Below are 24,003 nucleotides of genomic sequence, written 5' to 3' on the forward strand. Positions count from 1 at the left end.
CTGTATTTTATTTTTTCTCACCAGTTCATAGCAATTTATGGTAACCCCACAGCAAAAGACTTTAGAGACGGTTTGCCATTCTCTGCCTCTGTGTAGCAATCCAGAACTTCCTTGGTAGTCTCCTATCACAACACTAACTAGAGCTAGCCATGCTTAGCTTCTGACAGCCAATATGATTCGTCAAAAAGCAGGCCACAAATCAGGACAATTATGCCCAGTATCCAATGGAAAAATATAAGTTTACAATGTTAGAAGCTGGAGTTTTCAAAAAGGAGACAACTATTTTCTAGAACGTTATGCACATGCACACACGGGCAAAATACTGCCATATCGATATGAATATCTCAAAAACCACATTCCTCGCAACAGATATGCCGTCAGAGGAGACACTCCCCGCCAGGTATGACGTCTCCTCTCCGTTCTTTCTGCGCCAAAATGGTCCACCCCGCCACCAGCCGAGCGGTTGGAGTAAGAGGTTTCCATGGTAACCGCCGCGAGCTCCACAGCCGCCAATCACCGTTTTGCATGCCGCGTTCATCCTCTCCCCGGTTAGGCGGGTGTGTGGGGAGGGAGGGAAGAAGAAACATCGCAGTGCAAAATCATCCTTCTCTCTTACCCTATCAGAAGCTGAGGTGCGTGTGGGCGTGGCTTGCTGCTGGGAGCCGGTGCAGCGAGTACAAGCAGTCAGGTGCCAGTGTGCCACGCAGAGACTGCCATTTGTCTGGCGGGATGCTCCAGCGGGTGGGTTTATCCTGCCAGTTGGGTCACAACGCAACCTAGCTGGAGGTAAGTAAGGGAGGAAAACCATGCCTTCTTTTCCCGCTAAAGGATGCTTCTAGCTTTTCATGCGTTGTATGGTCAATTTTCCAATTGTGGATGTACTGCTGGACTTTCTCCTTCAAGCTTTTTTTGGGGGGTGGGTGGGTGATGGATTGGCTAGTCATGATTATTTAGGCTATTCTAGTCCTTGAAATTGTGCCTAGGCTGCATTGGTGATCGGTGCTTCCAAGAAATCCCCCTGCGCCCCCCCCCCCCTCCTTAGTTGATTTTATTCTGTCACTTTTCTGCTTTGGCTTGATATTTATCATTTTCAATAAAACTTTTTTTTTTCTGAATGGGCCTTCTTATATCTCTTCCCACCCTCATTTTCAGTTGGTTAATAATTTATATTTTCAGGTATTTGGTTGCCTTGTTTTTATGACTTACATTACATTGGCATTTTGAAGGGCCTGTTTAATTAGCACCCTCACAGAGAAGAAGTAGTGATGATAAAAGAAAGAAATAGAAAAGGCTGAGGAGAGAGAACTTTGCTGACATGGGCAATATGCAGAGAACTATTTCCAAGCAGTTGGTATCAAGGCTAGTTCATAAAATTATTATACACATCTTTCCAAGACTTCCTAACAAGCAAAGAAGATAATTCGGAATTTCTCATGACTTCCTTCATGCCCCTTTATCCATCCTCCTGGTGTTATATAACTCTGTATGACTTGCTTCCCATCTCCAGATGGTACTTGCTTCTAGGACTGCCTGCCTTAATAACCCTTTGAAACCCCCTTTCCTTGCCTCTTGCTGTACTGGAAAAAAAACCCTGCCCCTCTTAAAACATGCTTTTCATGCCCTACTTCTCCAACAGTAATTACTGCTCTTTTGCACAGAGTGTGCCCCAGACTTTCTGATGTCCAGCCCTGTTCCTTATTCACTGCCTCTTTTCCAGTGATGCTCTGCCTGATGCACACTCCTGCACTAGATTGTGCCTTTTATTATTCTTTAAATAGCATCTTTGATGGTGCCTCCTCCTACTTGTTCTCCACTTCAAAGCCCTATGTTGCTCTGCCTCTGGTCTTTCAGGTTCCGTGCCAGCATATTTTAGGCTATGCTCCTCTAAAAAAACCTCTTCATTACTTCCTGCTCTGTCTTCTTCTGCAGTTTATTCCAGGTTGGCATGCAACCTATTGACGCCTTCTGCTTGGTATAGACCATTCTATCCTTACTAGAAGTAATAGTTTCCTTTGCTGAGTGGAGAGCGGGGTCTGGTTTGATTTCTACTTGTCCCATCAATGCCTTTCTGATTAGTTTGTTGTCATCCCCAGTATTCGTTGCCCCAAAATAGATCCCAGTACACCTACACCTGTTGCAAACACCTTTTTTCTCTGCCTGTTAATTGTCACTCTGCTTAATTGCCTCTTTGAAGTTCTGTTTAAGATCATCCCAGCTTTTCAGTGTTGTGCCTCTGATTTTCCCATTCAACAAAGAACTATAAAGAGTTGCTTCCAAAGGAGTTTCTCTACATCACCCTCCATCCCTTCTCCCTGCACCACATGCATCTTTACTGTAGCCACTGACAAACTGCCTAGCCTTCACGTTCTGCTTGGGAAATCACTGATTATCACTAACCAGGCTCATTCAGGCAATGTCCTATTGTTTTGTCGAAGGCTTTCATGGCCAGATTCAACTGGCTGTGGTGGGTTTTCGGGCTGTGTGGCCGTGGTCTGGTAGATCTTGTTCCTAACATTTCACCTGCATCTGTGCCTGGCATCTTCAGAGGCGTATCACAGAGAGAAGTCTGTTACACACTGCGTCTAGATGTGGCCTGCAGCCACAGATGCAGGCGAAATGTTAGGAACAAGATCTACCAGACCACAATCACACAGCCCGGAAAACCCACCACAACCAGTCCTACTGTTTGTTTGTTTGCCAGGTTGCAGTCTCCTTTCTTCTTTGTAATCTTCTCTGCCTCTTCTGCTGGGCACAGGGAATCATAATAATGTCTTTCGGAACCATTTCTTTTGTATTTTATTGGCCTGTTACTGAATTGAAGTTGACAAGTTCTGCAGTCCTTGCCTCTGCCCCCTTTGTTCGATATTTCACTTTCTTGTTTCATTTCTCTGATTTTTATGCCTTCTGTTCATGCAGGATAATTGTGCGTGACCAACAGATCTTCCTTTGCAGAACTAGCAGAAATCTGATCAAGCACAAAGACACCTACAGGTTATCAGCTGTGTTAGCAGGGTATGGACAGATGCATGTCTCTGAATGTGTATTTGCTTCTGCATTATTTGACAGATGGATGCGTTGGGGGTTATCAAGGAAGCAATGCTCAAACTTTTACTTTCGCAACTTCCTACTGCTAGCCTTTCTGTCTCTTCCATGCTTCCTATTGCCATGGAACAAATTTGGAGGGCAGCCTCTGCCTTTTACACCATTTTAAACCATTTTACACCGTTTTCACACCACTGTTTTTCGGCCCATGCGGAATCTGCCCTTGTGTGGAAATGTCACAAACCATATATAATAGAACAAAGGGTTAGGGAGAGAAACAATTCTCCCCACCCACTTCCTTCTGTCCTGTTCTGCTTGGCAGAAACTGTTCCATTATCTGAATAGTATATCTGAGAACTCTGTGGCAGAGTGGCAACAGACTTCTCAAGATACTCCCTTGACCCCCATTCTTGGGTTGCATGGTATTTTAAAGCCTGCTGTTGTCATGAGTATTGCATGGGAAGAGGCTGAAACACTCGCCCAAGATCAGAAATGCTGGAGAGCACTTGTTGCCCAATATTCTACTTAGCATGATGGATTTGATGCTGCTGCTGTTGTCATTCCCTCCCCCACCTTTATATATATATTCTGTTGGTATGTGTAAAGGATGAGGTTTGAAGGCTGGTGACTCAGCAACCTTGAAGAAGCTAAGCCGGTCTGAGCAGTGCCTACATGGGGTACTGTCGAGAATCCTAGGTGTGTTTGCCTTGTTCTCCCTGGAGGCAAGCTGGGGTATCAATTATGTATTATTTATTTTAAATATTTATACCCTGCACCCCAGCAGAAATCTCTCCAGGCAGCATCCACAGAAAAAAACATTAACAGTAAAACAGCAAATACAGATAGTTAATTCTTCATTACTTTTGTCTTCTTAATGTCCAGCTGTAGTCCTGCTTTGGAACTTTTTCCTTTAACCTTCAGCAGTAATAGTTTCAGAAATTCGCTGTTTTCTTCCAGTACTGTAGTACCATTGGCCTATCTCAGATTAATATTCCTCCCCACCAAATTTCACAGCAGCTTCATGAAAATCCAATCCAGCTTTCCTTGTGATATATTCTGCATACAGATTGGAGAGACAGGGAGATAAAATACATCTTTGTCTTAATGCCTTTGCCAATTAGAAGCCATTCTGTTTCTCCATATTCTGTCGTAATAGTAACCTCTTGTCCAGAGTACAGACTGCGCATCAATCATGCTGTGGCACCCGCATTTCTTTTAAAACCATAGCTTTTCATGATTGACACAGTCAGAAGTTTTGTGGAATCTGTGACTACAATCTATGATTTTCTTCTGAAATTCTCTCTAGTAGCAAACATAAATTGGTAACAGTCTTTACTGTAAAATTTTGAGCATCACTGAACTTGTGTGAGAAATTATACAATGGTCCACTAGTTGCTGCAGACTTTGGCATCTCCTTTTTGGGGAATCGGAATGTCAGTGAACTGTTTTCAATCTACTGGCCATTGTTTTGTTTTCAATGTTTGTTGGCCTATTCTTGTCGATATTTTGATGGATTCCATTTCCGTGGCTTGGAATAACTGTATTGATGCCCCATCTGTTCCTGATGATTTGTTTCTCCCAATTGCTATCGGTGCAGCATTTACTTCACATTCTAAAAATGGAGGCTCTTCTTCAAAAGTTTCTTTTGTTGTTGTCAAGTCACAGCTGACATACAGTGACCCCGTAGGGTTTCCAAGGCAAGAGATGCTTGAAGATGGTTTGCCATTGCTTGCCTCCTTGTCAAGACCCTGGTATTCTGTAAAGATCTCCCGTCCAAATCCTAGAAAGAATCAAGGGGAGAAGAGAGACCTCAACAGGGAATAATGCTGAACTGTCCACCCTCCAAAAATTGCCATTTTCTCCAGAGTGATCTCTGCCATCTGGCAATCAGTTGTAATTCTGGAACACCTTCATGTTCCACTTGGTGGTTGGCAGCCATAGATCCACATAAATGAATCTTGCATTGGCCTGCAGAATTTCAGCCTGCTTGTAATGAACTGATTGTAGTCACAGGTTTGTAAACCACAAATACTGCAAAAAGCACCCTTTGTAGATGGGAAAGCAGTGGGTGGAGGAAACAGCTTTGTACAATGATTTCCTCCCACTTTCTTAAGATAAAATGGTGTGATTTCACATCTGCTGGCTCAGTTCCCGGGAAGAAGGTAGACAACAGATTATTTGGAAATACAAATACCTACTGATATCCTGATTAGCCTCATGAGATTACTGGACTCGAATCTAGCTGTTCTTACACTAGGTCTCTCCTGTGCATGACACTCCACAAAGACTAAACTTTGTCTCTGAACCTCTCATTTTCTGTGCCCTTTTAATAAGTTTCAGGTAGCCAGTTCAAGGTTCGTTGTGCCTTCCATCCTTCTGAGGGCAGTAAAATGAGTATCCAGTTTGCTGGGAATAAAGTGTAAAAACCCTGTGGAATGCAATGGCCAACCACCCCATAAACACAGAGCATTTATTTTTATTTTTTATTTATTCGTTCCACTTTTATACCGCCCTCCCCCTGCACTTGTGATCTCCTTTGCATTGAGCATTCATTCCCTTTGGGTTGGATTCTTGGATATGCCCATATTTTCCCCCTCCCAAATTCACCTCACCTCAGATCAGAGACTCGCCCATTTTTTCATACTTGTATGGGGGCTCTTAAACTTGACATAATGTAGAGCCTTGATGTGTCTTAGTGGGGCACTGTCAGTCCTGTATGTCCTTTGACGCTGCTGCATGGAACAGCTGATTTTGACTGTGATATGTAGGGAACAGAGTCTTGAACTAGAATGTGAGAGACCTGGGTTCTAATCTCCACTCTGCCATGGAAGTTCCCTAAATGACCTTGGGCCAGTCACTCTCTCACAGCTAATTTTATTGATTTGTTTGTTGTTAGTTTACTTGATTCATTTGTATCCCACATTTTTCTCCAATGGGGGCCCAAAGTGGCTTACCTTGTTCTTCTCTCCTCCATTTTTCCTCATTTCTGGAATTTCTGTCATTCCTGGAAACATTTGAGTCTGGAGTGTCCACCTTTTTTCTCCTGGGCAGACATTCCCTCTTTTCCTGCCTATGGCAGGACAGCTCTCCATTGTTCTGCAAGCACTGCTTCTTGAAGAATAATCTCCATTACACTGCTTGTGCATGGTGAAGTCCTCCTCTTGCAGTTCCTGTAACTTCTTGACTCTTTTCCTTCAGCTTTTTAGAGCTGAGTAGCCCTTTTTGGCAGAATTTTTGTGGTTTTCTGCAAACTTCCTCCTGTAGAGATAGTGGTAGGAAAAGGTCTGTGGGATTGACAACTGCCTAGAATTCTTTCGTAGTGGTGCAATAGCTTATTTCTGAAACATTTCAATTCCTAATTGAGTCTCATGTTTACTGGATGGGCGCTTTTGTGGATTCAGGGATGTATGCAAGTATGGGGGGGAGTTTGCCCATGGAAGGATACATTCCTTCGACGACAAAGCACCTCTCAAGGTAATGCTAATATTATTGTCAAACGGGGGCATTTGCACGTGTTTTCAGTTTTCACTCCATCCCTCTTAAGTATTTGCAATGCATATGGATAAGAAAGAAGTCTAGGAGGCTTCCTTAGACTTGGCTGCCGATGGTCCATGAAAATACTTGTTTTAATGCAAGCTGACTCCCTTTGTCTTGCATTCTTTGGTTTTCATTCCCAGTCCATTTCTAGTTCATAAAGATCTTTGTGCCACTTTCAAGCTAGTCAAAGCTGGTTGATTATCTGTTACTGAGTGAAATATTTATGAGTCCAAGCCTGCTGCTGCCCATCTTGTTCTTGATCTCTGTCAACTCTCATTGGAAGCACCGTAATGGAGCTTCAAGGTCAGTTAACCTGTTGTGGCTTTTGAGCTAACAAGAGCCTCATCTTCCAAAGCAAAGAAGAAGAAGAGTTGGGTTTATATTCCCCTTTCTCTCCTGTAAGGAGACTCAAAGGGGCTAACAAACTCCTTTCCCTTCTCTCCCCCCCACCCCCAACAAACACCCTGTGAGATAGGCGGGGCTGAGAGAGATCAGAAGAACTGTGACTAGCCCAGTGGTGGGATTCAAATAATTTAACAACTGGTTGTTTACAAGCACCATTTTAACAACCGGTTCTGCCGAAGTGGTGCAAACCTGCTGAATCCCACCACTGGACTAGCCCCAAGGTCACCCAGATGGTGTGTGTTGGAGTGCAAAGGTTAATCTGAATTCCCTACCAGTAGATTGGCCTCTACAGAATGCAGTACATCTAAAGCAGAAATATCTCTCTCTACAATTTAACTTACATTTAGGTAACTTAGCTGCACATTTGGTACTGTAGCTTAACAAAAGAATAGTTGCCGATAGCATTGTTATTGTTTTAGAATCACAGAGTGAGAAGGGACCATGTAGGCCATCTAGTCCAACCCCAGGCTGAATGGAGGATCAGCCTCAGGGGCATATCTTGGGGAGGGTGGGAGGGGTCTTGCAACCCAGGCACCACATGCCTAAGTCACATGGGGGACGCACTGGACCATTACTCCCCCCTGCCCTCCACCCCAGGAGCAAGCAGTAGCTCACCTGCTGGCTACCCACTTGCATGCCACCTGCCCACCATTTTTCCTCCTTCCATGCTGCCTGCATGCCCACTGCACACCTGCCCACTTTCCGCCACTTCCCCCAACCCCTGCACACCGTTTGCACACCAGCCCACTGCACACCACTTCCACACCCCCCCCCCCCCACAAGCTGCTTGCACTCCAGCTGGCCACCCACTTGCTCCCTGCTGCTTCCCTACCTCCCCAAATGCCACTTGCATGCCTGCAAGCCACCAACCCAGTCCCCACCACTTCCCCCACTCTCTGCATACTGCTTGCATGACAGCCAGCTGCCCACTTGCTCCCCACTGCTTCCCTCAGACCATCTGCCCGCCTGGACTTTCTCAGGTAAATGCCACTGGGCAGGGGGCAGGGGGATTTCAGCCAAGGTTGGGTGTGGGGGGGAGGGGTTTTGTGAAGATATGCCACTGATCCGCCTGCAGCATCCCTGACAAATTGTCCAACTTCTGCTTAAAGACTGCCAGTGAGGGGAAACTCACTACTTCCCTGGGTAGCTAATTTCACTGTTGAACAACTTTCTGTAAAATATATATATTCCTAATATATAGCCAGCACCTTTCCGCCCATAATTTAAACCCATCATTGTGAGTCCTATCCTCTTTTGCCAACAGAAGCAGTTCCGTGTCCTCCTCTAAGTAACAGCCCTTCCAATACTTATGTAACCACCTTTGAAACCAAAGCTGAAAAAGTTTCATATTACCAGAAATCATTAACTCTCCATAAATAACTCTGTTGATTCTGACGAAAGTCAAAGGCCTGCCAAATTCAAAAACCTGTTTTGCATTCTTATGTGGGGAGTCAGTACTGCAACTACTTTATCGGTATAATAACCTGCCATATTCCCCCCAAGGTTAATCTCCTTTGTTAGGTACCTTCCTGTGAAGATGTTTATATAATTTTGTTTTTGTGGTTGCTAATCTCTATTTCCTACTGCTTTGGAAGGGATCGCTGAAACATTAAGGGCCTTTAAGGGCCTTTTCGTTGCTTGCTCACTTAGTCTTGATTTCATTTTCATTAACAGCATAGTTGTTGGTTTTTTTCGTATGAACTACTGGGGTATCTTAGAGTAAAGGGAAACTGAAATAGTATTTCACTTTAGCATATTATTTGTATTGCTCAAGATCTGTGCTAATGCCTAAATGGTTTGTTCTCGGAATTGCTGAACTGATGAACCCTCTTGTTCACATAGCAAGTTCCTACCTGTCTATGTCACACAGTTAAAATCTGAATTATTTTAACCAGATTTTATTCAAATTGTGCCCTTTCATGTTACAGTCCAATGACTGTCAAGAAACATAACTGAACTGAATCAACTTCTGCCAGATTTGATGATTCTGTGACTTTGGTGGTAAATTTTAAGTATTTTATCTATTTGAAATATTTATATCCCACCTTATCTTCTCCCTAGGCCCAAGGCAACAACAACAAATTGCAAGGAGCCAACACAACACAACAGTATAAATGCAACCAGATCTGCCAAAGCAATTTCCCTTTTACCCAATGCCCTTTTAATTGAAACTGTTTTGCCTTCCTATATATAGCAGGTAAAGGTGCTGTCCATACCGATTTGGCAGGCCAGTTCAGAGGCCTGAGACTACCCCCCCCCCCCCACTCACACAGCTATTAGCTTTGCTACACAGGCACTCTTAAAAGAGTACACCACAAGGAGAGGGTTTTTAAAGAAATTAACGTGCATGTGAGATATCCTGGGAGATGTGCTTTGACCAATATGAGCTCCCTAAACTGGGGAGAGCTTCAAAGGGAATAGCTGGCACTATATTAACAATTATAATTAATAAATATAAATATCTATCTATCTATCTATCTATCTATCTATCTATCTATCTATCTATCTATCTATCTATCTATCTATCTATCTATCTATCTATCTATCTATCTATCTATCTATCTATCTATCTATCTATCTATCTATCTATCTATCTATCTATCTATCTATCTATCTAAATCCCAAAAAAGCATTGCAAGTGCTATAGGAGTGAGTATGCACTCAGTTGTGCCCAGATAGAAAGAATCTTGAATACCTAAAAGCATAAATGGAGCTACAACGGGGTGGTGGGCCACCGTGCTCCAGCTGCGTGCCATTGGGGTCATGTGGGGGTGGAAAATCACCCCACACCCCTCCCCCATGCCCGCCCCCACTTACCTTAGTTCAGCCTGAACTTGTTCAGTGGAGGGGGGGTAGGGGAGCTGCGGGTGGCGTAGGGGGGTGGGGCCAGGTGCCATTTTGCCCCGGCACCATTTTCTCCCTCTACGCCACTGCCTAAATTGAACCCATCCATATGATCATGAATCAGTTAAGATGTAACATTCTTTAGAAGTGGAAATATGATTCAATTGTCTTTCTCAGAAGCTATTTTGCAGTTCTATTTCTGAGAAAACCTTTGTTTGTCTGGGTCACATGTAACCACAAGCCATGATTTGGTGAAAGAGAAATGGGGAAAATCTGAGTAACTAAGATAGGAACAAACCCAAAACCAAGGATTACAAGGAAGATAATACTGACATTTGCTCAGTCTGACAAAACACGACCTAGTATGTAGTTAGGAGATCTGTTTGGTAGGCATGTGGCAGGCATTTGGCACTGCTCTATCACGTCCTCTGATTCCCAGCTAGGGGCTGCCACCGCTGTTCTTAGTCATGTCACCAAGGGCAGAATAACAATGTCAGGGGAAACTGTTTCATGAAACAGCCCTATGGCATAAGCATCAGGCATAAACAGGGATGTGAAAATTTGGGGGAGGGGATAGACAACTTGGAAAGGGGACTTCTTTTTTTCCAAGGACTCTTTCAGTTCCCTCCCCATCTTCATACCTATGTTGAAAGGTGTGGAACTGTGTTTGTGGAGAGACTGAATTGTGTGGTGTTCACTTTTGCTAGACTCTGGCTGGGCATTGCAAGGAGGGCTTCTCTAAATGGTGGTCTGGCCAGCATATATCTTTTGCCTGTCTGTTGGTGTCGCTCATTCAGTTTAAGATGTGTCCATTTTGCAGATCATGTAGGTTTGTCCATGCTCATATGCATAAGAACTAGCCTACTGGATCAGACCAGAGTCCCTCTAGTCCAGCACTCTGCTACTCGCAGTGGCCCACCAGGTACCTTTGGGAGCTCACGTGCAGGATGTGAAAGCAATGGCCTTCTGCTGCTGCTGCTCCTGAGCACCTGGTCTGCTAAGGCATTTGCAATCTGAGATCAAGGAAGATCAAGATTGGTAGCCATAGATCGACTTCTCCTCCATAAATCTGTCCAAGCCCCTTTTAAAGCTATCCAGGTTAGTGGCCATCACCACCTCCAGTGGCAGCATATTCCAAACACCAATCACAGGTTGCGTGAAGAAGTGTTTCCTTTTATTAGTCCTAATTCTTCCCCCCAGCATTTTCAGAAAGATAGTCCTGTTCTGTTGCAATAGGTGGTGGTGTTTGGTCTTTCAGATGGTTAATTCCAGCCCCAGCTTGTTGTTCTGAAATCTTATTACCTTTTGATGCTACTACAATAGCCACAGAGGGAGCACCCAATCAGTGAAAGTCAGTTTAGCCCCTGAGGCCATCATGTGACTTGGACTGTCTGAGAGAAACAGCAGGCTGCACGCTGTCTGCAGAATTCCCCACCTGTGCTGTGGTGACGTTATTTTAAGTCAAACAAACCGGGCTGTGATGTGACTGCCTTATGCTGATGTCATGTGGTTTTGCATAAAGCCTAGTGGACAACTCCCACTCCCTCCAGACTCCTGATTGGCCTAGCAGGGAGGCTGTGCCTTATAAAGGCCCATCTGACTCATCTCTCTTTCTGCTTTTCAGAGCCACTGGCAGGAGAGGAGGTAAGCTGAACAAGGAAAGTGAGACGTGCCTGGTTCTGTTGGCTCATATTACTGCTCTGGAGGGAGTGTGGGGAGGAACGCGAAGCCTTTTTAAGCCATTAAGAAATAGATTATTATTTTAAGGAAATGAATTGTCTGTAACATTAGTTTCTCCTCCAGGAAGCCACAAACGACAGGAGAAGATTCTGCTTCTGCGGAATTGTAGTCACCAAGGTTATTTTTCATCACAAGGGCTGATAGCTTTTCCTTATCATTGATGACTTTTTGTATTAGGTCAGATTGTGGCCCTTCTATCAATTAGTCAGTTTTCTAACCAGCATTCTAATTTGGGAGCGCCTGTGGAAGGATTGTGTTAAAGCTACGGGCGTTGTCATTTCTCTCTTTCTTCATTCCGCAGCCCTATAAAAGCTGCTGTCACTTCCATCAGTAGTTTGAATCAGCAGCCTGAACTCTTCACCCTTGCATCAGATTTACAGCCGACAGGTGTACTCTTGCTTGCTTTGGCTGACTCTTGAGAGCTAGTAAGTTGGGCCATATTCCAGCAGATATGGCAAAGGATAAAGAATTGCGCTTTTTAAAAATGCTTATCACAAGTGACTGCTAAAATATTATTCACTTGCTTTAAAAAGTGCTTTATTCTTTTGATCCCGCAAGGCTGTGTAACATTTCCCATCAATCAAGTTAATTGCGCCAGTTCGGATCCAGGTGGCGTGTGGTGGTGACTGGTTTCTATCCACTCTCTTGCATAAGGCCTATTCGTTTCAGTGAACCTTGTGCAAGAGAATATCCGGTGTCTGTCAACAAGAAAAGTGTGCCATTTGGGTTTTCCACCAGCTGTCTTGAGCAGGCTCTACAGTGGCTTGCAGGGGACAACTGGAAGACTTTCAAAATGGCTTTAGTGTATGGATGTTGGATGCAATCCAATTTACAACTAAATGCTACTTTATACAAATGGTTGTTGGCAGGGTAATCCTAAAGCAAATAACATTATCAGGTCAGAGTGTTCCAGAGTGATATCCATTGCCGGTTTGTATGTTACTTCTGGCACCGTCCAATCTGTCAGTCTTATGCAGAGATTGTCCCCTTTCCCTTACACATGGTACTGGGTAATTAGACAAGTCTGGATTTTCTGAAGCAGTAAATGGATATAAATTTTACCATATGGAATTTTTTTTTGACAGCTAGCAAAATGGGCTATAAGCGGCTGTAACTTCCTGTTTTTCTTCCAGTGCACTTGAAGTGTGAACAATGCCAGTCATCAAGCGCCTAAGTCAAGCTGTCAAACAGGTGTTGCAGAGACCTGGCTGTGGCTGTCAGGTTACTGTGGTGCCGGTGAGGTGTCTTGGTTTCTCACCCCGGCAGGTAACGTCAGATGCCAACTTTCATTCTGTATCTTTCTCAGAAGCAGATCATCCCAGAGTATTAATTACAGGTCAGTGTGCTTTACTACTGCTGCAGACTGTTTTTCTGTGAGATGATTGAATGTCCTTATTTCATTTCATTTTCATTTCAATTATATTTGTACCCTGCCCTATCCCCGAGGGGCTCAGAGCGGCTAACAACACGATAAGCAACACATTTCAGCAATATAACAAAGATACACCATAACAATAGTAAAATACATATAACTAAATAACCTCAGATGGCGTCTTGATATTACAGGCTATACAGCTTCTAAGACCTAAACAGCAGCATGAACAATAAGATACAGCTAAACCCATACAATATCTAGTACTTTAAAAATAAAGCAATACATACAGTGAATCAATAGATTAACAACATCAGAGTAGCAATACAGCAGTCAATAGGATTATATTGATATATCAAGCCATCTTAATTTGTATCTGGTTTGTATGAAAATGTAGGGTTAGGGAAGCAGTGATGGTCTCATGGGCCGCTCTCTTATCACAAAGTAGACCATGTGCATAGCCCAAAGTATAAGACAGGGATAGCAGGAGTGGAGAGTAGAAGTAAACAAGGAATGTTGTTCCAAGTAGCTCACTTGGTGGATAGATCTTCCATCATCCTTATCTGTATACATAGGTCTAGTCTCTCACCAACATAGTATAGAATTTGTTTGATTTTTGGTCCTATGTATAGTTATATTGCCATTTTTATCAGAAGGAATAGAACCACTAGGAATGTATAATTTTTGAGCTGGTATCTTAGGTTGGATTATGAGTTGTTCACCATAAAATAGGGCATTAATTATGTTACTGTCTGTGAGCACACTGTTCTTTGACACACGGTAGTAGGATGAATAAAATTCTGGATCTGATCCATTAAAATGTCCATTCCAAGTGGTAGGTAGAAGCTGCCAGTCCTGGCTGGAGGAACACAAGGTGTTGTGCTGCTCGCTGTGTTTCCCTGAGAGCAAATGCTGAAATTCGAACCATGCCAAGTTTGATCCTGATTGTATAAATACATCAGAAAGGACCTCAAGACAGTGGCGTCAGGGCCTCAAAACAGAACTTCAGTAGTGCCCTGAAGTATTCTTAACTATTTAGTCACCTTTTCCATAGAGTAGTAATCTTTCTTCTGGGGCTATTTATGCAACAACCCCCACCCCCTTTTTAAAGTTCTGGCAAGGACTAAATTAATTCCTTTTGATTTATCTCCTCTCATCCTTGACTTTTAGGGGGTCTAGGTCAGCTTGGAGTAGGACTTTCTAAACTCTTGAGGTAAGCTGTAATTTTTAAAAAAATCTTCTTATGTAGTGTACTTATTTACAGTATATGATTTGTTTAAGACGGAGACCAAGATTTCCATGAACCTTCACAATCAGTTTTTTATGTTAAAAAGTGCAGGCAAATCATTGCCTTATTGTTTCATGTGTTCCAATCCCTTTTGTGCCACCAGTGGCAGGAAGCAAGCTGAATTCCTGTGGAACATTAATGCCCTCATCATCATGTCACTCCAAGCAACCACTTGGGTGGCTTGTCTGGACTGATCTGTGTTGACACAGTAATTTTTGTAATGAATTATACTTAGCCCTCTCATATTTTCTGTTGAGGGGTCTAATGGGAGCTTTCATATCTAAATGTCTTTTGAAAAGGATTTGTCTGATGGAAATGGATGTTTTGAGAAGTGTCCTGAAGTGACTAATGGTATCATCTTCTTTAGAAAACGCTTTGGGAAGAACAATGTGATCCTGTCAGACATTAGAAAGCCACCTGACAATGTCTTCTATAGTGGTAAGTGACCAGATTATGAGCAGGCCCCTTGTCTTTACAGACCAGGAAAGATGGCCATCTTATGCAAGAGAGAATTCCCTTTGTGAAGCAGTCTGGGTAGTATCCCTCATGATAATCTTATAGAGGAGTCCTTAGGAGGTGTCATGGCATCACCTTTGCAAGTGGAAAGTTCCAGTTCAATCCATAGCATCTCCAGTTAGAAGGATCAAGTTGTACATGAAGTGAACAACCTCTGCTAGGAGAGGAGAGCCACTGGAGAGCCACTGCCAGTTAGGGTAGGCACTGGAGAGCCACTGCCAGTTAGGGTAGGCAAGACTGAGTATGAATACACCATGGGTCTGGCTCAGGTTAAGGCAGCCTCAGGTGTTCATGTGTGCAGACTTGGGGGGTTGTGAACTGTTTTTCTCTGTCCCTAATCATTCCTTCACCATAGGAAGAAATTAACACCTGCACCAAGAAACACATGGATAAGTAACTTACAAGATTACTCCTGTCTTGTGAAGAGGGTTTAATGCACCCATCTCCTGGTTTAATTGCTTAATTTTCGTTGTTATGATGAGACTACAGGGTAGAGATTTCTCCCTAAGCATATTTGAACATGTTCTTCTTCTTAGTCCTTCTTCTTGAAAAAGTGAGGTTATTTATCTCCCTGCCTCTTCTAATTCATTTGAACATCACCAAAGTCTAATGTTAGTTTAGCATTAGCTACTTAACTTCCTAAAGAGAGGATCTTTCATAATAGAGGCTTGACATTTAAATCTTATTTGTTTCTCCAATTAAATAGTGTGTGATGACATAAAACATCAAAATGGACGTAGGTAGCCAGATCAGGTTTCTTCTGATGGTAGTTCAATGTCAACTGAGTTACATAAATGATAAACCAGTCAAAGAAAATCTGGAGGACAAGTATGCTGTCTTGATTGCATTTAATCTTCCTTTGCCATGGAAGACAACAAGATCAAGAGCTTGAGAGGAGCAACAGTATGTGGACATGAATTGTTTTGGGCTTTTGAAAGCTGCTCACTCATCACATTATTACTTTTCATTCTCAGCACAGCTTCAAAAACATATTTGATCAGTGGGTTGGATCCAACCTGCTTTTCGATTGGTGGAAAAAGGGATTAAGGGGTCGCCTATGACCACCATAAAGGCTATGCTGTGGACAATGGCTGTAAGAACAAGGGTTTTTTCCCAAGATTGAGCAGAGAAGTTGGTTGGATGCAACCCAGTAATATGTATGTGAATAGTTTGTTACTCAAGGGAAACAGTGATCTTGTCATCTCCTCTGACAGCTGTTGTTTGCCATTAGCCTATATCACAAGTGAATCTATGCCGCAGGGGCTTGAATTGAACATGATTTCAGAAATATGAGGCCCAATTTGTGCAAATTTCCTACACTTGAAAATGAGTCCTTCTGCTGGCACTCTCCCCACAGTGTTAACAACCAACATGGTCCCACTCAAGCCATACATCTCTTGCTTGAGTATGTGGGATCTGACTTAAATGAACATCAGCTGCATGGAACGTTCCTCTGGTGTGTGTGTTTTTACATGCCCAGGATCATGTTTAAATCTGGCCCAAATAATCCACATTTTTAGAATTTCCTTGCCAGTTCAGAACGAAATCAAAATGAAGGGTAAAAGAGCATTCTTTAAAATTGTTCAGGCAGGTACTCTGAGGGACAAAATGCTACCATAAAATGCCTGGTTTTGTGGGCTGCCTAGTACTTTCAGTACTGTCAATACCTAGTACTGTCAATATCATTTTAGTGAGCTGAAGACACCCCTGCTGTGTAGTTATTATTGTTTACTGTATATGCATTTATTTTTCTATTGTGCCATGGTCTTGGATGAAACCAATTTTCATGGCATTTTGAACTGGAAAAGATGTAACAAGAGCTAGAAAAATGTCTCAACCTGCCTTCAAAATAGACTGTGTTAGGCATATCATGGGCACCTTTTTGTTACTGCCCCTGATCTGGATAGCCCAGGCTAGTCTGATCTCATGACATCTCAGAAGCCAACCAGGGTTGGCTATTATTTGGATGGGAGACCTCCAAGGCATACCAGGATAGTGACATGGAAGCAGGCAATGGCAAACTACCTCTGAACATCTTTTGTCTTGAAAAACCCCACCAGGGTATAAGTCCCATGTGACTTGACTGCAAAAAAAATCATTAATATCACAAAAACACACAGAGCTTGGTACAGTTTTTGAACTGTTTACAATATTATAATTGTATGGAAAGAGATTGCTACAAATGTTATAGTAAAGAACTCTTCCACGACCACCAGTGGTAATTGCTGAGTCGCTGATTCAGTCAACACATTCTTCCCTGCAAGTTATTTCATGCGCTTTCTCCTAAATCATCTTCACCTCTTCTTTTCAGGTCCTTTTATCTATTCTGACATTTTGGACTACAAGAACCTGCGTGAGATAGTAGTGAACAACCGGATTACATGGCTGTTTCATTATAGTGCTTTGCTCAGTGCTGTTGGAGAAGCCAATGTCCCTTTGGCAAGATCTGTCAATATCACTGGTGGGTAGTGTCAGCAGGCTTAGTATAGTTTGGATAACTGTTTATGTTGCCCAAGGGAACTGAAGATCTAGGGTAAGAGGCTGTTATCTCTATTTTGCGATTCCCAGGATTGCATAACATTCTTGACATCGCTGCAGAACACAAATTGCGACTCTTTGTACCTAGCACAATTGGAGCATTTGGACCCACCTCCCCTAGAAATCCAACCCCTGATCTCTGCATCCAAAGGCCAAGGACAATCTATGGTGTCTCCAAAGTTCATGCTGAGCTCATGGGAGAGGTAAGTATCTATGTGGTTGTTTTCCTGCTTCAACATGTGGAGAAGCTTTATCTGTCATGAATGCAATTTAGTATCAGTTTCATAAGGGCTCAGTAACCTGAAACTCAATCCAGACCAGATGGAGATACTGTTGGGAGGAGGGAAAGTCAACATGGAATTTGTCTTTGTCTTTCCCATACTGAGCTGCAACCTCCTGTGGGATCAGATTTGCAGCTTAAAGTTGCATTTGCATCTCAAAGTGCTTTTCATTGACTTGAGTTGGTTCATCAACTACAGCCTTAAATGAGAAAACCTAATCTTGCCACAGTTATCCATGCCTTACAGTGTAGTCCTAAAGCAAATATATATCCTTCTAAGTCAGTTGTACTTAGAGAGGTATAATTTTTCTTTGAGTTGCCCTGTTCATAATGTACTAGTTAGGGCACTTTCGCACATGCAGAATAATGCACTTTCAATCCACTTTCACAGTTTATTGTTGAAGGCTTTCACGGCCGGAATCACTGGGGTGCTGTGTGGTTTCCAGGCTAAATGGCTGTGTTCTAGCAGCATTCTCTCCTGACGTTTCACCTGCATCTGTGGCTGGCATCTTCAGAAGTGTATCACAGAGAGAAGTCTGTTACACACTGTGTCTAGTGAGAAAAGAATGTTTAGTGGGGTATATATTGTCCAAGTCCCAGGGTGGGAAACCAATCAGTGGTTGTTGTTTCCACAATTGTTTCCACAAACCCACAATTGTTTGCAAGTGGGTTTTGCTATTTTGCACAGTAAAATCCAGCTGCAAAGTGCACTGAAAGTGTGTTATTCTGCATGTACAAAAGTGCCCTTAGACTACTGCAATAAGTTTGATGAGAGACTGCCCACCAAAGCATTTGGAAACTTTACGTGGTTTAAAATATAGTGGCCCAATTAACTGCATCTTTGGTAACATCTTGACAATGGTGGAAGAGTGCCTTCCAGTTCAAATGGCATGCTGAAACAAAGTGTTGTCTTTGATATTTAGAGTTCCTAAATGTCAGGGACCTGGGGTATATCGGGCCTGCCCATGTTCTAAGGGCAGCTGCCCCTCCAGAAGTGAGGTAGATGGGTACCAGAGAGGGGACATTTGCAGTGGGATAGCCTGGATTGTAGAATGCCCTCCTTATGTACATGGGCAGATGCCTTCTTTATTGACTTCTAAGCATTTGTTAAAGAACTTTTTATTTACTTAAGCTTTGGTAACGTGACTTTCTGCAGTATCTGGTTTCGTTTGGGAGTGTTTGGATGGAGTGGCTGTTTCTTGCTGGTTCCTTTCCTCTTTTCTAGTTTAATACCTTCAGGGTTTTTATGATTCCTTTAAACCTGAATATAGTCACTTCAAATGAAGCCTAAAAATAAGAATGCTGATTGCCAATATATGTGTTTGGATGCCACTTATGAAAGCCTTAATGTTTATGCAGACCTTTTTATTGTTTTCTGTAATAATGAAAAGTTGTAAATATTGGCTCAAAAGATCATCCCCTGTGGAACCTTGAGTACTGTTTCTCCAGTGCAAGTCGGATTGGCGCACCTTATTCCCTTTACAGGACTCCATTGGTCCTCTTTCAATTAAGAGGAACACACTGCAGACAATTCAAAATACTTGTTTCAATATGGAAAACGGTCAGTCTGCCCAGTTTTCTGTAGGATGTGTTTAAAATCCATTCACATAGAATTGGCGTCAAAGATTGTCTTGCAGCCATGGACGTACATTTCCCCAGGCAGAGGAGGGCAGGGAAATTTCCACCAGTTATTCCATCCTCCCAAGAACTGTTGAACCTAGAACAGTTTTTGGGGGTTCTCTGACTTCTAAGGGCAACATTTGAGGGGAGTTCATTTGGCTTCAGTGGGAGAGTAGAAGGTCATTCTGCTTATGATACTTTGGATACTTTGAACATTTTATCATAGGTAGCCAGAGTACTCCTCAGGTATAGCTATTGACTGCATATTATGTTCTTCTTTTCAGTATTACCACTACAGGTATGGGTTGGACTTCCGGTGCCTGAGATATCCTGGCATTATTTCAGCTGACTCCCAGCCTGGTGGGGGAACAACTGGTAAGAGAGCAACCAAATTGTTATACATGTATTGTCAAAGACTTTCACAGCCAGAATCAACTGGCCGTTCTAGGCTTTTGGGGCTGTGTGGCTGTGGTTTGGTGGTTTCAGCTCTTAATGTTTCACCTGCATCTGTGGCTGGCATCTTCAGAGGCACGTCACGGTAAGATGTGTTTCTTTTCATGGCACAGTGTGACTGCATGGCATGCTTGCCGGAGAGCTATGCTTGTTGGGAATTCTGAAGTCTCCACTCAAGGCAGAGGAAGGTGGAAAGAATCGAAATCAAATGCTTAATAGAGGGACCACTATTGACTGCCTCTGGCAGTTGCTCCTTTTCCCTTATGCACTTAATTGTTATTATTTATTTATTTATTATTTTATTATATATCCCGCTCATCCGTGGCCGTAGCCAGGCATGGGTCAGCTTACATTCAATAAAACAATACACAAGTTAGCATTAAAACAGAAACAAAAAATGAATCAAACCTTTATCAAAGATGGTGATAATGTTCCATCAGCCTATAAAATTTCCAATTTGAGTCATTAAAGGATAGCTGGGAGACAGGAGCTAATCGAGGAGAGGCAGACAATAAATATACATAACAATACACGTGTGTGGTATTCAGTCCGATGGACTAATTAATTGTCGATTGTAAGTGGTTGAGAGGCCAGTAAGATGGTACTGTAACAGTGGAAGGCCTCAACGCAAAGCCCACGAGGACATCTCTGTCCCTCAGGCCCTGAAGAATTGAGAAAGATCCTGCTGGGCCTTGGTGTCAGCTGACAGAGAGTTCCATCAGCTGAAGCCAGGGCTGAGAAAGCACTGGCTCTGCTTGAGGGCAACCTAATGTCCTTAGGACCTGGGACCGCCAGTAAATTCCCGTCAGAGGAACGGAGTAACCTCAGTGGGCAATATGGGGATATGCAGTTCCTAAGATATGAGGGTCCCAGAACTCTTTGGTCCTGCATCTGAACCATAACCAGAGCAATTGAAAGTCATCAGACAAGGTGCCATAAGGAGAATGTTCCATGAGTACTTCTGTTGTTGCTTGCACTAAGAAGGAGAGAGTTGAAGAGGTCTTTGTCTTGCGTAGGAGAGGGCAGTAGAGCTAAAGTTGCTGACCCATTCAGTTCTTAGATTGAAATCTGGCATTCAACTGTCCTGAGATGGCAAGAAGATTCAACACACTCTTCATCTTCAGCCAGTGCATGTACAGCTGATTTGACAAGGGCTGTTTCCACATAACAATGATTCTCTATGTATCTGTACACATACAAAGGTCAAAGGTCATGAAAGAAAATGCACATAGTAGTTTTCAAACAATTTCTTATGGGATGAGCTGTATTTGTTTCTTAGCCACAACTCCATTTTCCAGACAGACTTTTCTGGCTCAAGACATTTCCTTTATCAAGCTAGACACATCCAGCTCCTTAAAAGAGACCAAACAAGCCTTACGAAACAAAACAAGTGAACTGTTTGGTACTTTTGGTAGGAGTTGTGATATTTTCAGCAGGTGCTTTATTCTTGTAGTTGATACTGAGGGACAGGGCATTGCAGTTATGTTGAAAACTTTTCATTCCTCTAGACTATGCTGTCCAAATCTTCCACGATGCTGTGAAGACTGGCAAATTCCAATGCAACCTAAAACCAGACACGCGCCTCCCAATGATGTACATCAGTGACTGCCTGAGAGCTACTTTGGAGATCATGGAGGCGCCTGCTGAGTTGCTTAGCATGAGGACCTACAACATTGGAGCCATGAGTTTTACTCCTGAGGAGCTGGTTCAAGAGGTCCAGAAGCATATTCCAGAACTTGAAGTTTCTTACAACGTGGATGCAGTCAGACAAGCCATCGGTTAGTTCCTGCCTATTACTTTGTGGCTATATATTAAAGTATCTTGAGTGTTGGAAAAAGGGAACCTCCAGTTGATACTTGTTTATGCTTCACATGCTATGCCTCCTTCTTTAATATTAACTGTTTAGAGCCAGGGTCTTAGGCTGATATAAGATTGTCCTTTTTTTTTACATTGAATAATGGTAGTTGACAAGTAGAAGGTAAAAACTCAAGGAGCAGAGCTAGAAAGACAAAGGCCGTTTCCGCACGGCCAGGATGCGCCCCCACGCCGCCAAGAGTTCTGGAGCCGCCTCTTCCCCCGTCCCCTCCCCACTCACGGTGTCCTCGTCGTCGCCTGCTGGGCGTCGCAGCCCCGCCCACACTGTCCTCCGACCTCCAGGGGTCGGAGGGCAGCGTGAAGCAGCTCTGCGACGCTCACAGGCGACGGCGAGCCTACCGTGAGTGAAGCGAACGAGAGACAACGTCTTCCAGTGGTTAGCACCAGCGCCTCCAGGAAGAGCGCTTCCTCCCCAACAACAACCCTTTAAAGGGTTGTTGTTTAGAAGCACCCTGGCGCCGCCCTGGGGGGAGGGAAGCGCGTCCAGATCACCCGCTGCTGCGTTGCAGCAGCTTGGCGCCCTATCTTGACAGCTGGCCTGGGGGCGGCGTTTTTACCGCCCCCAGGCCGTCGTTAATGGGCCGTGCGGAAACGGCCAAAGAGAACCTCATGAGACTCTACCAGGTACTGCTGGCAATACTAGACTGTATGGCCCAGAAGTCTGATTTACACAAGGCAAGGTCATCTTGTCATAAGAAAGCAGTGGCACTTTTGCTACCTTGCTCATAGCCAAAACATCCAATTTGGTATAAGAAAAGAGAGTGTTAGAGCATCCATCAGAAAGGAGTTCAGACACTACATCTCTAAGTGAATGAAGTGTGTAGGTTGTTAACTGCCTTTCTGAGTCCTGGCCCAGGATTTACCCTTCCTTGAAACCTACAAGCAGGGAAGCACTCCACTGGCATCTGGGACTGGATTTCCTGATGCTTATTTTGACATAATAAAAACAGTAAGGGGTGATTAGGATCAGTTCCACAGAATTGTTGGGGGAGGATAAGAACTCTCTATTCTGTTTCCCTACACAAATTGCTTTCACCCCTGAGAATTGCCAATAAAGGAGCAGGTGTTGTAGTGGGAACCTTCAGCCTGCTCTTGGAGGAACAAGGATGAGTGGAGATGTCCCCCAGACTTCTGCTGCTTCTTGCACTTCGCAAACTATTTAAGAGTTCATGCTGGCAGAAAGAGTACTGCAGTTACACTTAAATGTTATGTTTCATTTCAGTCTCTGTGTTTCATTTCAGACAGCCCCTCGTTGTAATGAAAGCAGCTTTGCAAGGGTAGAACTTTCATTGGACAAGCGTGCAGAGGGTTTTAAACTTTGCTTACCTGTTGTCACTTCATCATTCACTCTCACACATAGGACTTTAAACATGCTTTCTGCTCTTGCAAACACTGATCTTGAAATCCAGAGAGCCCAGATTTCCAAGTGGGGAAAGTTAGGCATCCCTTCCCCTCTTTTCCACTGAAAAATGGTCACTTCCCACGTAGCTTTGTTTAAAGGAAAAACAGCCAGTGGGGTATAAATATATACACACACCTGCTAAAATATGTGCCTTAGCCCCCAGCTTCAACTTAAATCTTTCTCTTTATAATTATTTTCCACAGCTGACAGCTGGCCCATGATTTTTGATGACAGCAACGCCCGCCAAGATTGGGGATGGAAACATGATTATGACCTTCCGGACCTGGTGAACACAATGTTCAACTTCCTTGGCTCTGCATCCTCTACTACCCAGATTGCCCGGGCCAACTGACCCTCCTTTCATGCTATAATAAATGCAACTGGACCAAGGCCAAATAAAAAATTCTTCGGTTTTTAAGTCTTGAAGCAGTCAAGTGACTGCCTTCTCTGGGTTCACCTTTCTTGCAGTTTTTATCATGCTAGCTAAATATTCCTGGTTGCAGTCTAGCTATTAGGCTTGTGGGCCAACATAATTTTGATTTCTGTATGGTATATCCTGTTCATCGTTGCATCTTCCCCCTACCAAAGCAAAAACCTTCACATGATACCTGAGATGTTCTCATTTTCTTGTTGCCTGGTGCCTCTTCCATGTCTTTTTGTTGGCTACTGGATTTAAGAGCCAAGCTGACATTAGCAAATGCAGAATTGGGATGACATATCTGCTGAGATAATGGTGATGTGGGAACCAGGGGTCGTTTATAAGAGGATCAGCAGATAGGAAACAGGGGTGTTAAACATTCCTACATCAACCAGTTCTCTCCCGGAAACGTCACTCAGGTCCTTGGTATTAGTATTTTTCTCATAACAGTCCATTGGAGCTGGATATGCTAAAGAACCAACTGGCCCAAGAGAACTCACACCTAGTCCAAGCTTAGTGTTGTAACCATGACATTAGCTCTTTCTACTAAGTCCTTTAAGGTGTAGCTTGCAATATACAAAATCAAACCAGAGGCATATGGCAGATTCATTCTATCAATGCAATCTGTTGCTTCAAACCCAGATCAATTTTTGTCTCACCTATTTTGGATGTG

The 24,003-nt window shown here is 43.3% G+C and overlaps 1 protein-coding gene across 3 annotated transcripts; it reads left to right on the plus strand.

Moving 5' to 3' along the window:
* Positions 1-635: 635 nt before the first annotated feature.
* On the plus strand, positions 636-23,330 carry LOC125444769 (L-threonine 3-dehydrogenase, mitochondrial-like). 3 transcript variants are annotated; one of them, XM_048517431.1, is made up of 11 exons: positions 654-786; positions 2,917-3,012; positions 11,453-11,472; positions 12,702-12,904; positions 14,111-14,153; positions 14,596-14,666; positions 17,056-17,205; positions 17,313-17,485; positions 19,467-19,557; positions 21,144-21,413; positions 23,116-23,330. In XM_048517431.1, exons 4-11 carry the CDS (start codon positions 12,721-12,723, stop codon positions 23,262-23,264), a joined length of 1,131 nt encoding a protein of 376 aa, XP_048373388.1. In that variant the 5' UTR covers positions 654-786; positions 2,917-3,012; positions 11,453-11,472; positions 12,702-12,720; the 3' UTR covers positions 23,265-23,330. The 3 variants fall into 3 exon arrangements, with proteins under 3 accessions (XP_048373396.1, XP_048373378.1, XP_048373388.1); XM_048517421.1 differs by lacking the exon at positions 2,917-3,012 and having other exon boundaries at positions 648-786; XM_048517439.1 differs by lacking the exons at positions 2,917-3,012; positions 11,453-11,472 and having other exon boundaries at positions 636-786.
* The last annotated feature ends 673 nt before the right edge of the window (positions 23,331-24,003 follow it).

This window comes from Sphaerodactylus townsendi, linkage group LG01 (genome assembly GCF_021028975.2).
Source record: "Sphaerodactylus townsendi isolate TG3544 linkage group LG01, MPM_Stown_v2.3, whole genome shotgun sequence".
Classification (NCBI taxonomy): Eukaryota; Metazoa; Chordata; class Lepidosauria; order Squamata; family Sphaerodactylidae; genus Sphaerodactylus; species Sphaerodactylus townsendi.

What these genes read in the sequence shown, in the direction of transcription:
- LOC125444769 (XM_048517439.1), top strand. Translation starts at nt 12,721, where the DNA reads ATGCCAGTCATCAAGCGCCTAAGTCAAGCTGTCAAACAGGTGTTGCAG. An exon ending in TGACAATGTCTTCTATAGTG is followed by an intron (nt 14,667 to 17,055) that starts GTAAGTGACCAG and finishes TCTTCTTTTCAG; the next exon opens with GTCCTTTTATCTATTCTGAC. An exon ending in AAGATCTGTCAATATCACTG is followed by an intron (nt 17,206 to 17,312) that starts GTGGGTAGTGTC and finishes TGCGATTCCCAG; the next exon opens with GATTGCATAACATTCTTGAC.